Raw genomic sequence first — 14,936 nt, 5'->3', positions numbered from 1 at the left:
AAAGGCACCCACTTACTTGAAACGTGGTCCAATCGCGGCCACGTGCCGATTCATACTGCCTTTTGATCCCCCAATGTTCAGAGAAAGGGATCGCTGGAGTAGACTGGAGAAGATTTCCACCTGGTCAGAGCTACAGTACTTTGCGATTTCAAACCTCTGCACCAGGAACTGTGTCAACAAGAGAAATGCTTATATGTCTCTCTCAACAGAATTAAAACATGGACAGCAACCTTGCTTTTAAATTTACAGAACTCACTGCCCACAAGACATGCTTACACTTTAAAGGATCTCAAAAGGGGAGAACATGAAAGCCCTCATATCCCAGCCCGACCACCCAAGATCATACGAAGGAGCCATCTTAATTGTTACCTGTGTTACAGAGACTGGAACGGCCTCAACTACAAATCAGGCATTTACTGCCACCATGCTGCAGAACACCGTTCCAGCAGAGAGATTCAGAAGGCTTTCGCTTTTCAGGAGTCTCTTGAAGACTTTATGCCAACAAGCCCATGCCATCTGCTTAATTTTTTCTGAGTAGATAGTCATTTTAGTGGCTTTGGCTTTTGTTTTTTTAATGTTGCTGTACACTGCCCTAACGTTTCGTGAGGTGACATATAAACACTAGGAAGAACTTTCTGACAGCAAGAGCTGTTCGACAGTGGTTCTGGGAGCTGTCTACTTCCCAAAATGTTCATCCTGACATAGCCCAACCTGATGGCCTTGCATTGCCAAGGGGAAAACGGAACAACTTTTGCTGTCTAGCATTTCATCGGAAGGGTTTGCTACTTAAAGATCACTCCTTAGGTTTGTAGATATCAAATCAATGTCCTTTAATGATGTAATGTAAGGAAAACATGAAGCTGCCTTGATAGAATGTTTTTTTTCCATCTAGTATCCACTGCCAGTGACTCTTTAGAAGGTAAAGGGACCCCTAACCATTAGGTCCAGTCACGGACGACTCTGGGGTTGCGGCGCTCATCTCGCTTTATTGGCCGAGGGAGCTGGCGTACAGCTTCCGGGTCATGTGGCCAGCATGACTAAGCCGCTTCTGGCAAACCAGAGCAGCACACGGAAACGCCGTTTACCTTCCCGCCGGAGCGGTACCTATTTATCTACTTGCACTTTGACGTGCTTTCGAACTGCTAGGTTGGCAGGAGCAGGGACCGAACAACGGGAGCTCACCCTGTCGCGGGGATTCGAACCGCCGACCTTCTGATCGGCAAGCCCTAGGCTCTGTGGTTTAACCCACAGCGCCACCCGCGTCTCTCAGTGACTCTTTAGGGTCCTGCCAACCCAGGCCATGTGATCAGCATTAACCCCTCAATGCTAGTCTTTGTGCCCAAAGGCTGCGCCTCTAAGGGTCCAGACAAGGAAGCCTTGAAAGGGTATTGGAAGCTCTTACCAGTGCAAACTGTCTGATCCAAGGGCTCTGTCCAGGGTCCTGAAAGATCTGCTACTAGCCTCCCTTGGCAGGCATCCTAGCCCTGACAAAACCTTGACTATCCTCTCCTTCAATTCCAGAATGCTTTCTGGTTCTGTACCCTCCCGACTCTCCCGTGAGCCCAATCCACCAGCACAGGACATTGCTCCATCTCTGCTGTAAGGTTCTAGCGACTGCAGGAGACAAGCACTTACTTCTATCCAGATGTAATGCGGCGTGACCTCCGGGGGACACGGTATGGGCTGGCTCTCTTCCGAAGCAGCTAAGGGATCTGCTTCTTTCCGCTCGGCAGAGAACAGGCCAAACTTCTGCTCCACGGTCATTTGCCAGGCCCCTGACATTTCTCGCATGAACTGGGAGGCAGGAGGGAAGAGGAACACAAGTGTTTGCTTCATTTCCTGCTTGCCGATCTTAATTCTATTCTAAATGGTGGGGTGTACAGTCCACTTTGAGACACGTTTTTTGGTTCTGTATGCTAGTTAGTACACAGAAATGCATGCATGTGTACACCTAGTTCATGGGATAATTTTAGAATATTTCCTTTAAACACACATGTATTCCAAAAGCAACATAAGGCCACTTTCAAAGAAAATTGGCCCAAGCTATCCACTCTTGCTAGAAAAACTGACTGCATTTCTACATTTCATGGCACAATCTTTGCAAACAACCACTACCCAATGTGTGGAAGTGATATGCCAAGCACAGTAAAGGTACAGGTAAAGGGACCCCTGACCATTAGGTCCAGTCGTGACCAACTCTGGGGTTGCGGCGCTCATCTCGCTTTATTGGCCAAGGGAGCCGACGTACAGCTTCCGGGTCATGTGGCCAGCATGACTAAGCCGCTTTCTGGCGAAACAGAGCAGCGCACGGAAATACCATTTAGCTTCCCACCAGGGTGGTACCTATTTATCTACTTGCACTTTGACATGCTTTCGAACTGCTAGGTTGGCAGAAGGACCAAACAACAGGAGCTCATCCCGTCACGGGGATTCAAACCGCTGACCTTCTGAATGGCAAGTCCTAGGCTCTGTGGTTTAACCCACAGCGCCACCCATGTCCCCCAAGCACAGTAGTTACATGTAAAAAAGGACCCTGGACAGTTAAGTCCAGTCAAAGGCGACTATGGGGTTGCCACAGTCATCTCGCTTTCAGGCCGAGGGAGCCAGCGTATGTCCACAGACAGCTTTCCAGGTCATGTGGCCAGCAAAACTAAACCGTTTCTGGCACAATGGGACACCATGACGGAAACCAGAGCGCACGGAAATGCAGTTTACGTTCCCGCTACAGTGGTACCTATTTATCTACTTGCACTGGCGTGCTTTTGAACTGCTAGGTTGGCAGGAGCCGAGACAGAGCAACAGGAGCTCACCCCGTCGCATGGATTTGAACCGCCAACCTTCTAATTGGCAAGCCCAAGAGGCTCATTGGTTTAGAACCACCCCCCACATGGTTATCCAGCTCCTACTGGGCTAAAAGTGTCACTACTATTGCAGAGATGGCAGTGGAAGTTGAAGACTGTGATCTCCATGTCTCTCTGTGCCTCTCAAGCTATGGAGAGTGAGTGCTGACTATGGGAGAAGTCAGGGGTGCTGTATTATTGGTGCTCCCTCTGATGGACAGGCCCTGGGTCTGCCTCCTGGTGTCCCAGCAACCAGTGAGTGTTAGTGAGACCATCAGCCAATCAGGAGAGACTGAGTGGACTGTACTGTAAGTGAGATGCTGTCAGATATATATGGACGACCTACATCAATATAGGTGTTTAAATTAGGATTGGTGGGATACTCTTACAGTTAATGTGAGCTTATGTTGTTTCTTTTGCTTTCCTTTCTGCTATATTTGCAGCAAAAACAAATGCACTAAGTATGCTTTAACAGCTGGATAGTTATTTACTATTACTGTGCATTATGCAATTGGGACGCAGGTGGCGCTGTGGGTTAAACCACAGAGCCTAGGACTTGCCAATCAGAAGGCCAGCGGTTCGAATCCCCGCGATGGGGTGAGCTCCCATTGCTCGGTCCCTGCTCCTGCCAACCTAGGAATTCAAAAGCACGAAGTGCAAGTAGATAAACAGGTACCGCTCCGGCAGGAAGGTAAACGGCATTTCCGTGTGCTGCTCTGGTTCGCCAGAAGCGGCTTAGTCATGCTGGCCACATGACCCGGAAGCTGTCTGCGGACAAACACCGGTTCCCTCGGCCAGTAAACCGAGATGAGCGCCCCAACCCCAGAGTCATCCGCGACTGGACCTAATGGTCAGGGGTCCCTTTACCTTTACCTATGCAATTAGAAACACAAAACAGAAGGGCAAATGAGGTGGATATGACTCCTTTCCATCCTGGCTAAATAACAGGGGAAGCTGGGATAGGATTATTCCAGTCTTGCAAAGTCAGTGAAGAGAAACCAGCAGGTCTGGAACTAGAAAGGGACATCCTTCTAGCAAGATACTTCCAAGTTATTTCATAAACCTCAGCTACAGAACAAGAGGAAGGGGATAACCAGCCCTGGAGATCCTCTTCCACCCAACAGAAAGAGAAGAAATAATTTCTAGCACAGGTGATTTTAAACACGCGTCTATTCTTACTGTCTTACTGAAGCGAAAGGAAAGTCCAATGCTGTAAAGAAAAATATTGCATAGGAACCTGGAATGTAAGAACCATGAACCTGGGTAAGTTGGATGTGGTCAAAAATGAGATGGCAAGAATAAATATTGACATCCTGGGCATCAGTGAGCTAAAATGGACGGGAATGGGCGAATTCAGTTCGGATGACTATCATATCTACTACTGTGGGCAAGAAACCCGTAAAAGAAATGGAGTGGCCCTCATAGTCAACAAAAGAGTGGCGAAAGCTGTACTGGGATGCAGTCTCAAAAATGATAGAATGATCTCGATACGAATCCAAGGCAGACCTTTTAACATCACAGTAATCCAAGTTTATGCACCAACTACTGGTGCTGAAGAAACTGAAATTGACCAATTCTATGAAGACTTACAAGACCTTATAGAAGTGACACCAAAGAAGGATGTTCTTCTCATTATAGGGGATTGGAATGCTAAAGTAGGGAATCAAGAGATAAAAGGAACAACTGGCAAGTTTGGCCTTGGAGATCAAAACGAAGCAGGGCAAAGGCTAATAGAGTTCTGTCAAGAGAACAGGCTGGTCATCACAAACACGCTTTTCCAACAACACAAGAGACGACTCTACACATGGACATCACCAGATGGGCAACATCGAAATCAGATTGATTATATTCTCTGCAGCCAAAGATGGAGAAGCTCTATACAGTCAGCAAAAACAAGACCTGGAGCTGACTGTGGCTCAGATCATCAGCTTCTTATAGCAAAATTCAAGCTTAAACTGAAGAAAGTAGGATAAACCACTGGACAGGTAAGATACAATCTAAACCAAATCCCTTATGAATACACAGTGGAAGTGAGGAACAGGTTTAAGGATTTAGATTTGCTGGACAGAGTGCCTGAAGAACTATGGGTGGAGGCTCGCAACATTATACAGGAGGCAGCAACTAAAACCATCCCAATGAAAAAGAAATGCAAGAAAGCAAAGTGGCTGTCCAACGAGGCCTTACAAATAGCGGGGGAGAGAAGGCAAGCAAAATGCGAGGGAGATAGTGAAAGATACAGGAAATTGAATGCAGATTTCCAAAGAATAGCAAGAAGAGACAAGAAGGCCTTCTTAAACAAGCAATGCAAAGAAATAGAGGAAAACAACAGAATGGGAAGAACCAGAGATCTGTTCAAGAAAATCGGAAATATGAAAGGAACATTTCATACAAAGATTACCATCATAAAGGACAAAAGTGGTAAAGACCTAACTGAAGCAGAAGACATCAAGAAGAGGTGGCAAGAATACACAGAAGAATTATACCAGAAAGATATGGATGTCTCGTACACCCCAGGTAGTGTGGTTGCTGACCTTGAGCCAGACATCCTGGAGAGTGAAGTCAAATGGGCCTTAGAAAGCACTGCAAATAACAAGGCCAGTGGAAGTGATGGTATTCCAGCTGAACTGTTTAAAATTTTAAAAGATGATGCTGTTAAGGTGCTACACTCAATATGCCAGCAAGTTTGGAAAACTCAGCAGTGGCCAGAGGATTGGAGAAGATCAGTCTACATCCCAATCCCAAAGAAGGGCAGTGCCAAAGAATGCCCCAACTACCGCACAATTGCACTCATTTCACACGCTAGCAAGGTTATGCTTAAAATTCTACAAGGAAGGCTCAAGCAGTATGTGGACCGAGAACTCCCAGAAGTGCAAGCTGGATTTAGAAGAGGCAGAGGAACCAGAGACCAAATTGCAAACATGCGCTGGATTATGGAGAAAGCTAGAGAGTTCCAGAAAGACATCTACTTCTGCTTCATTGACTATGCAAAAGCCTTTGACTGTGTCGACCACAGCAAACTTTGGCAAGTTCTTAAAGAAATGGGAGTGCCTGATCACCTCATCTGTCTCCTGAGAAATCTCTATGTGGGACAAGAAGCTACAGTTAGAACTGGATATGGAACAACTGATTGGTTCAAAATTGGGAAAGGAGTACGGCAAGGCTGTATATTGTCTCCCTGCTTATTTAACTTATATGCAGAATTCATCATGCGAAAGGCTGGGCTGGATGAATCCCAAGCCGGAATTAAGATTGCCGGAAGAAATATCAACAACCTCAGATATGCAGATGACACAACCTTGATGGCAGAAAGTGAAGAGGAATTAAAGAACCTTTTAATGAGGGTGAAAGAGGAGAGCGCAAAATATGGTCTGAAGCTCAACATCAAAAAAACAAAGATCATGGCCACTGGGCCCATCACCTCCTGGCAAATAGAAGGGGAAGAAATGGAGGCAGTGAGAGATTTTACTTTCTTGGGCTCCATGATCACTGCAGATGGTGACAGCAGTCACGAAATTAAAAGACGCCTGCTCCTTGGGAGAAAGGCGATGGCAAACCTGGACAACATCTTAAAAAGCAGACACATCACCTTGCCAACAAAGGTCCGTATAGTAAAAGCCATGGTTTTCCCAGTAGTGATGTATGGAAGTGAGAGCTGGACCATAAAGAAGGCTGATCGCCGAAGAATTGATGCTTTTGAATTATGGTGCTGGAGGAGACTCTTGAGAGTCCCATGGACTGCAAGAAGATCAAACCTCTCCATTCTGAAGGAAATCAGCCCTGAGTGCTCACTGGAAGGACAGATCCTGAAGCTGAGGCTCCAATACTTTGGCCACTTCATGAGAAGAGAAGACTCCCTGGAAAAGACCCTGATGTTGGGAAAGATGGAGGGCACAAGGAGAAGGGGACGACGGAGAATGAGATGGTTGGATGGTGTTCTTGAAGCTACCAGCATGAGTTTGATCAAACTGCGGGAGGCAGTGGAGGACAGAAGTGCCTGGCATGCTCTGGTCCATGGGGTCACGAAGAGTCAGACACGACTAAACGACTAAACAACAACAACAACATTCTTACTGTCAAATTTTTACTCCAGATTCCTTCTGGAGACTGACTCTTAAGACTGCAACCATGAAGAGAGTTACTAGGGACACTTACTAGGGACCCTTTAACACATTAACTTCTGCGTAAACGCATCTCAGATTGTGCTGCGAGTGATTTTGTTTTCCTTACCGGCACTTCTATTCCATTCTTGGCAGCGAGCAGCCATTCCCAACAAGCGATGGCCGTTTCCATGCCGTGCTCGCTGAACATTCGCAGCGGGCCCCAACACAGGTGATGCAAGAGCTGAGGGTCAGTGTCTGAAATGGAAACATTTATACGTAGCAATATACTTTTTTTAAAAAAAGTATTTTAAATGGGTTGGGTCCAGACTTAGTCATACTTAATGTATACCCACTTAAATTAATGGGACTCCAGGGAAGAAATGAAAGAAGTGGTACATACGTTACAAAACAAATAAGCAACATTTTGCATTTATCACACAAACGTTTTGTTCACATATAAGCATCTGTAGCTATTTAATCCTGCACCGCTACGATCTAAGGGTAGGCACTGATGCTTTTAGTGATGCTGTTGCAATTTTGTGTGTTGTATGCATTCCCCGCCCCTCCCCCCCCGAAAAGTGTGGTCTACAAATATTTAAATAAATAGCTGTAATATGCCCTGGGACCTTCTGGTAAACAAACAAAACAATCACTCACTCACTCACTCACTCAATCAATCAATCAATCAATCATCCTTACAGCTGTACAAAACTAAATAATCATTTGCCCATCAACCAATAGACAAAATTCTCTTTTATAGAGAAATAAAAGAACCAGATTGCAATTCTCCTTTCAGCATCCTTTTCTGTGGCTTCTCTCTCTAAAACATGTATATATGCACGTACACATGGCAGAGCAAGGAAAATCGAACTGTCATCCTTACCTCTGCTACTTATCAACATGGCTGTCATCTTAAACATGACTTGAGTGTAGTGTTCAGGCTGGCCTGGTTCCAGAGCCTCGTTGAGCTGCTTGATCATTAGTTTACTGAGATCTGAGGTGCGGCCTGTGGCGTGACAGTAATTAATCATCCCAGCGACCTGTTAAGAGAATTTCCAATCAGTTAACAGGGCTTGCAAAAACCTTTAAATGTCTAGTGTTTATCTTTGTGGTCAATTAAAGGTAAAGGGACCCCTGACCATTAGGTCCAGTCGTGACCGACTCTGGGTTGCAGCACTTATCTCGCTTTACTGGCCGAGGGAGCCGACATACAGCTTCCAGGTCATGTGGCCAGCATGACTAAGCCGCTTCTGGCAAACCAGAGCAGCGCACGGAAACGCCGTTTACCTTCCCGCCGGAGCGGTACCTATTTATCTACTGGCACTTTGTTTATCTTTGTGGTCAATTACTCTACGGCTAAGAAGAGCTTTTCAGCCCTGTCAAAGCATGGCAAGATTACTATTATAGCCTTTGCAAAATATGGATTCTGCATTTTGTGAATTGTCTTTATTTCATGATGTTTTAATCAATCTTATTCTGCAAACCACTTTTGAGTTTATTTTCAGGTAAAGAAGAGCTGGGTAAAAATTATTAAAATAAAACATTCCCAAATATTCTCATGCATCCCTTTTCAATGGCCAAGTTTAAACATCTTGTTTGCATGTAACGATCCACGAAAGAATCCCTGGTCAACCAAAAGCTTTTAAAAGTACTAGGAGCTCAGGAAGAATATGATGGATGCAACAAAAGTTACTCGGTTTGTTTTCACTTCTACATAAAATGTTTTCAGATACTAAAACGTATAACTTTCAAAATAATGTTTCATGCCACAATAAACAGTTCACTGTAAATGAGCAAATGTCACTCACTTTAGTGAAGAGAAGCAAAGCAAGAGGGAAACAAATAATGATCCCTGTTTTAATGCCACAGGGCTTAGACTGCTGTACTTACTTCTCCAGCATAGCGATTTCGCAAGTTAAGTGAAGCCATGAAGTTGGAATAGTCTTTCTTTACACAGGCAGGCCTTTCAGTTAACTGGGTTGCCTACAAAAAAAAACATACGATTACTATGTAAGTCATGGATAGGCAAACTAAAGCTCAGGGGCCGGATCCAGCCCAATCGCCTTCTAAATTCGGCCCACGGACGGTCCGGGAATCAGCATGTTTTTACATGAGTAGAATGTGTCCTTTTATTTAAAATGCTTCTCTGGGTTATTTGTGGGGCCTGCATGGTGTTTTTACATGAGTAGAATGTGTGCTATTATTTAAAATGCATCTCTGGTGTTTTTTGTGGGGCATAGGAATTCATTTATTTCCTCCCCCCCCCAAAAAAAAATAGTTTGGCCCCCCACAAGGTCTGAGGGACAGTGGACCAGCCCCCTGCTGAAAAAGTTTGCTGACCCCTGATGTAAGTGGTGTGTGTGTGTGTGTGTGTGCGCACACACACACACACACAGCCCACCCCCCCTTCTGCTGCTGTCCAGCAAATGGTATTCAGTGGTATGCTATGCCTGAACATGGAGGTTCTACACAGACACTGCATCTATAATAGCCACTCACAGACCTCCATGGATCTGTCCAGCCCCCTCGCCTTTAAAATTAACTAAGCCCGTACCCATCACCACGTCTTGTGGCAGTGAATCTGCTAACTGAATTAGGTGGTGGTGTTCTTGGTGTTTTAATTCCACTCTTTAGCCGGAAAAAGACTCCTACAGCGGCTTCCCGACCCCAGTTATAAGACCGTACCTGCCTGCAGGCTTCCAATCTAAGAAACAGGACACAAAAGGGGGGAAGGGGACCGGGAGGCAGTAAGAAAATCAAGCTCAGGCACTGTGATGCAACTGAGCTGTAGGGCACTGGAAAACTTGAAAGCGTTACGTGAATTCAGAGTGAACCCCTCCTCAATGAAAACTGTTAACTCCCCAGAGAGCACTGGGCTCCACTTGTATAAAATAGTCACAAAACCAAGGGGAAAAAACACAGCAAACTCTGGCCAGTTAACCAAAGAGGTGATTGTCCTCACTCACCCCCAGAGTTGTGTTCTGCCTGTTGTAGCCTGCAAAGTGGAGGATGCTCTCCGTGGCCATAGCCAGCCCTGTGTGCTGGGACAGGCCAGAGACCCAGTTCTGATGCTTGTTTAAATATTCCTGAAAGAAGAACAGAAATAATAGTCTGAGCGCAAGCAGAAAATTTAAAACAAGGTGCGTATGTTTTATCTTATGCTGGTCAGTAACCGAAATAAAGTTTGATACTGACTACTTTAAAACAATGTCTAATACAATATACCGAAAATGGCATTCCCTTCTGTGGGAGAAGAGAGGGAGTGCTTTGTTTTACATAGTATACCTCCATCTTTAAATACACACACACAGACACACACACCCTAATATTTAGCTACAACTTGCAGAAGTTACCTGCAAGTGAGATTTGGTGACCGAAGGGGCCCATTTCATGGCTTCTTGGAGGATCATTCCACAGCGTGCGGCAAAATCCTTCACTATACTCTAAAAAAAGAGACACAAAACAGTCAGCTGGTAAAATGAATTGTTGTGCTGAATAATAAAAGCAAAATACAGTCGTACCTTGGTTTTCGAACAGCTTAGTTCTCAAACATTTTGGCTCCCGAACACGGCAAATCCGGAAGTGAGTGTTCAGGTTTGCAAACTATTTTTGGAAGCCCAACATCCGACATGGCTTCCGATTGGTTGCAGGAGCTTCCAGCAGCCAATCAGAAGCCGCGCTTCGGTTTCCGAACGTTTTGGAAGTCGAATGGACTTCCGGAACGGATCCCATTCGACTTCCAAGGTGCGACTATAAAGCAAATATTAAGCTGGGTCGGGCGCACATGCAAAATATCCAACATGCGGCAGTAAAACTGCTAGCACATTTGAAAAGCTAAGCAGGCTCTGGCATGGTTTCAAATTGTGCATTCGATTCCTGCGCTTTATCTAGAACATTGATCAATCCCCCCCCACATTATTAATATTTGATAAATGTATTTAGTATTATTTGGGTGGCTGGTCCAACCCAGAGAGTAGAACCTCTAAAATTAATAGACACGACTAACTTACATCCGTTAATTTCAACCAAGCCTGAGCAGAATTGGGTTTCTTTTCTTTCTTAATTAGATTTCTTATCTGCCTTTCACCAATAATAGCTTGGTGGAAGAACCTCTGCTTGGCATGCAGAAGGTAAAAGGTTCATCCCCCAGCCTCCCCAGAGAGCCACTGTCAGGCAGCGAAGACAACATTAAGCTAGAAGGACCAAATCAGCCTGATTCAGTATAAGGGAGCTTCCCATGTACCAATCCCCACATGTGGAAATCTAGGACAAAGGAAATGGGGTGGGCACACTGGGCAAGTGGGGAGGAAGATGGGCTCTTGCTCCTCCACCCATATGCAACTAGGTAAGCCCATCTACTGCAGCCTGGCAAAGGCAGACAAAATGCTACTCTTGCAGTTCAATACTGCTGCAGTGCAAGGAAACAGAAATGTTCCAAATTATCTGGAAGGAAAAATTATATGAGGCCAGACATAAGTAATTAGTCGCCTTGAAGCATTAACCATGTGCAGGAGCAAGAAGATGCAAATCTAGAAAAGGTCACAGTAAACTTCAATTCATCTTTCTGCATCCTGGAGTGTCTCACCTCTCTAGCTTCGTATGTATCGGGAACAGTAATTCTATACGGGGCGTCTGGAATGTCATAGTAGGGTTGGTCCTTGTGAATGTCCTGAAAAGGGGGAAAAAAACCCTTTAACAAGAATCAGATCACTTTCTTAGAAATGCTGTGTGTTGACATCCGTCTGTCTCAAAAGACAATGGAGTGCGCCTCCAGGGGAAGAATTAAACTGCTGCAGAATCACAGTGCCTGCTGTGGCTACAGAGAGGGTAATTTGTAACTACTGCCTCCCATGTTGTTTTTGCTGTGTTAGCAGCATTGAAGTGACTTCCCCGAGGCGCAAGCCTGGGCAAGGTGTATGGAGATCCCGGGCTGCCCAGAAGACAGGACCCACACCTCGCTGGTAGGTGTGGCGTTTGCCTCCTAGGATGGGTCATAAGGAAAGGGTTAAATGAGTGTGATGTGATTGGCCAGTGGGAATGCAAGGGGTGCAGTAAAAGTTAGAGTGGGAGGTTTTGAAAGTCAGTTGAGGTTTGGGAGTTGGAGAAGGAAGAGGGAGCAATAGGCAGTGGGTTGGTAGAGTTGTATTGTGAGACAGTGAGAGGAATTGTCAGGTGGAGTCAGATAGATAGTTGGGGATAATCAGTTTGAAGTTGTTAGGAACTAAGACTAAGAAACTGTCAAGAAAAACTAACTGAAACCATAAGCTTGTTCCTGCATTTATAAATAAACTTGATTATTTGTTTATGTTAACAACTGTCTGGACTCCGTGTGTCCCCGTGAGAAACGGGGTGGTAGCAGCGAAGAAAGTAATCACAGTGGTGGCACAGGGTCAATAGACCGTCAAACGTCCGGGGGCCCTGTCTGATCGCCACAGTAGGGTCCAGAGGAAAGCAGAGCAATACATTTGGCACCAGCTTGGCTGCAGGAGTTGCCGGAAGGAAGTGTACAAGGCGCCACCCAAACATCTTAGGGACTCCACTCTGGATTTGTGCAAGATTTACTCCAGAGGGAAGTATCAGCATGCATGGGAGAACCCAACATCTACAAAAATTCAAAAGGTTTTCAGGAAAAAAGCCCTAGGCGTTCTCAATAACCCAACAAAGGCTGAGCATCCTCAGTTACTGGACAATGATGAGTGTCTTTTGCGGGATGGAACAGAAAACCAAGGGAGAAGTGGAATAGAATATCCTGGAGGAAACGAAGAGGGGCTGGCCAGTTATTTCAAGGATAAGGAACCATGTTTCAGCCCAAGGGACACAATCGCTTCTGCTCAACTTTCTGCAGAAGCAAATGTGGGCAGAGCAACATATGCAGTGCAAGAACTCTACAAAGGAGTTTCAAAATCGAATAATAATAATATGGTTAATATGAAAATACTTACCGCACTCAATGACAGGGAGAGGGTCTGGAGGATATCTAACATGGTCTTCAGCACTGTTCCACTCCAAAGTAAGTGAGGGAACCTTGGAACAAAAAAGACATGTACAAAAGTCTTCATCAGTCTAGTTGTTACACAAAGCAGAGGGTGGGAATGAAGGGAGGGAATTACAAAAACCAACGGAGAGTTGCTGTTGCATGAACAACAAAATAAGGACAGTGTCAGGGAACTGCCATCGACTCAGGGGCAAGAGGGGAAAAGCCAGATGGATTACAAAGATCGTGGGAAGCAGCACCTCCTCAGCGGAGGAAAGTAACCACGCCTCCAGCGGAGAGGAGCTGCAGGGCTCGGGGGAGGCGAGGCGGTGCCAGGACACCTTGCCTGAGCAAAGCGGGGAGGAGAGAGGTCCTCCGTTACCCACGCCCTCCCTGCGCAGTAGGCTTCCATGCAGAGAGGGGAAGCGCAGACTGGGCGTCAAGAAACTACTCTGCTGGGGAAGGTTTAAGGACCGCCCACTCTCAGATTCTGCCAGTGAATGAGCAAGACATGGAATAGAGGTGCTCTGCATGGTGAAGGGTTTTTGGCACTAATAACGAGGCTTTACAGCCGACCAGGGAGGCATTTGCCTGATTGCTCTTGAGTAACCCCCTGATATCCTTACAGACAGCATATTTAAAAATACACTCACTTGTCTACAAGGCCAGATAAGTACTTATCGGCGACCCGTCTGATCCTCTTATGAATATGATTGAAATTCACCAGCAAAAACTGAGCGTGTCTTTCCAGCTCTTCTTCGTTTTCTTTCGTTTTAGCCTAAACGTGTAAGAGAAACATGAGGCTTTTTGTTGTTCCTTTAAAACAGTTGCTAAATCACTGCTTAAGGTCGCAATACTATGTACGCTAATATCTGGATAAAAATGTCTAAGACTGTTATAGGAAAATAGGACTTGGCTTTGCATTAGGATTTATCTCCTATCTAGCACCATTAATGAGTGGGGTAGAGAGTAACAACAAGACAGCAGCCAGCTTGCTGAACCCTAATGTCCTATTTTGAGCAGTACTCAATAAAAACCATTGCCAAGTTTGCTCCTCAGAAAGGTTCTGCCGTCACCTAGAGCATTTGCTATTGCTTTGCGATGTAAGAAGAATGAGCCCTGAATTCATGCGATCGATAGATCTCTCTCCAACAGAACCACACTGCTTTTCAGTTCCACGTAAAGTTAAGGAAATACAAGGCCATGTTATTAGCTAACAATTTCATGGGTTAGTATCATATGAATGATCTTTATGCTCATATGCTCCCTCCTCCTTCTTCCTCTCCACGCTACAATTCTCTCCCTAACTTCCAGGCTAGCAGCAAACCATGGTTTGTTGTCCCACCCAAACCACAGTTCTCTGTTGAATCTGAACTGACCCTCAGATTGTTCTCTTTTATTCCTGGATCCACAATGCTCTAAATGCAGGGAGAAACCCACTCTGAAGGTTTTTAGGACAGGTTTCAATTAAGGGCTAAAGGAAGTTCCACCTGCCATTTCTATGCAACAGTTTTTCAATATGTCGGAGCAACAGCAGAGGAGCCAATCTGCTAGCCTAAGGATTTAATGTGGCAGTGCATCAGGGTTGTATCCAATGCAGTGCTTATTAAAGTCAATTTGAGGTAGACTTGTTATGCTGGCGAAACGCTTTGTGCCAGTGAAACGTTGTGCAAGGGAACGCATTAGCGTAGTAGCTTTGTTGCACGATAAGACTGTGAAATCTATTGCACAAGGAGTTTCTGCCAGCGCCACTGTTGCGTTGGGGTTCCTCTGTTGTCACAGCTGAAACTCACCCATCCATTAGCACAAGGGTCCTTTCGTAGCGGACAGAGAAATTGGATGCAGCCCCAAGTCAAGGATGGGGAACTGGTGTCTGTCCAGATGTTGTCAGACTCCACCTTTCATCAGCCTCAGTTGGCAGAGGCCAAGGTGAGGGATGACAATAACTGTACTCCAGCAACATTGAAGGTTCACAGGTTCCCCATCCCTGTTCTGCACTACGTTTGCAAAAGCACTCTAGAT

The 14,936-nt window shown here is 45.5% G+C and overlaps 1 protein-coding gene and 1 long non-coding RNA gene across 2 annotated transcripts in view; one reads left to right on the top strand and one right to left on the bottom strand.

Annotated features, from left to right (window-relative positions):
• LOC308465439 overlaps positions 1-14,936 on the top strand; it is a 272,654-nt gene that overhangs the window by 172,321 nt on the left and 85,397 nt on the right. The window lies entirely within an intron of this gene.
• PI4KA (phosphatidylinositol 4-kinase alpha) overlaps positions 1-14,936 on the bottom strand; it is a 100,875-nt gene that overhangs the window by 23,720 nt on the left and 62,219 nt on the right. The window contains exons 25-34 of the mRNA XM_080985010.1: positions 13,568-13,692; positions 12,883-12,964; positions 11,526-11,609; positions 10,294-10,383; positions 9,907-10,026; positions 8,831-8,923; positions 7,824-7,980; positions 7,068-7,195; positions 1,636-1,794; positions 17-168 (exon numbers count right to left, since the gene is read on the bottom strand). Coding sequence (XP_080841136.1) covers positions 17-168; positions 1,636-1,794; positions 7,068-7,195; positions 7,824-7,980; positions 8,831-8,923; positions 9,907-10,026; positions 10,294-10,383; positions 11,526-11,609; positions 12,883-12,964; positions 13,568-13,692 — 1,190 coding nt within the window. The remainder of the gene's footprint in view (positions 1-16; positions 169-1,635; positions 1,795-7,067; positions 7,196-7,823; positions 7,981-8,830; positions 8,924-9,906; positions 10,027-10,293; positions 10,384-11,525; positions 11,610-12,882; positions 12,965-13,567; positions 13,693-14,936) is intronic.

Source organism: Podarcis pityusensis (assembly GCF_964106645.2).
Source record: "Podarcis pityusensis genome assembly, chromosome: 16".
In the NCBI taxonomy this organism is placed as follows: Eukaryota; Metazoa; Chordata; class Lepidosauria; order Squamata; family Lacertidae; genus Podarcis; species Podarcis pityusensis.
This window is presented reverse-complemented; position numbering and strand designations above follow the sequence as displayed.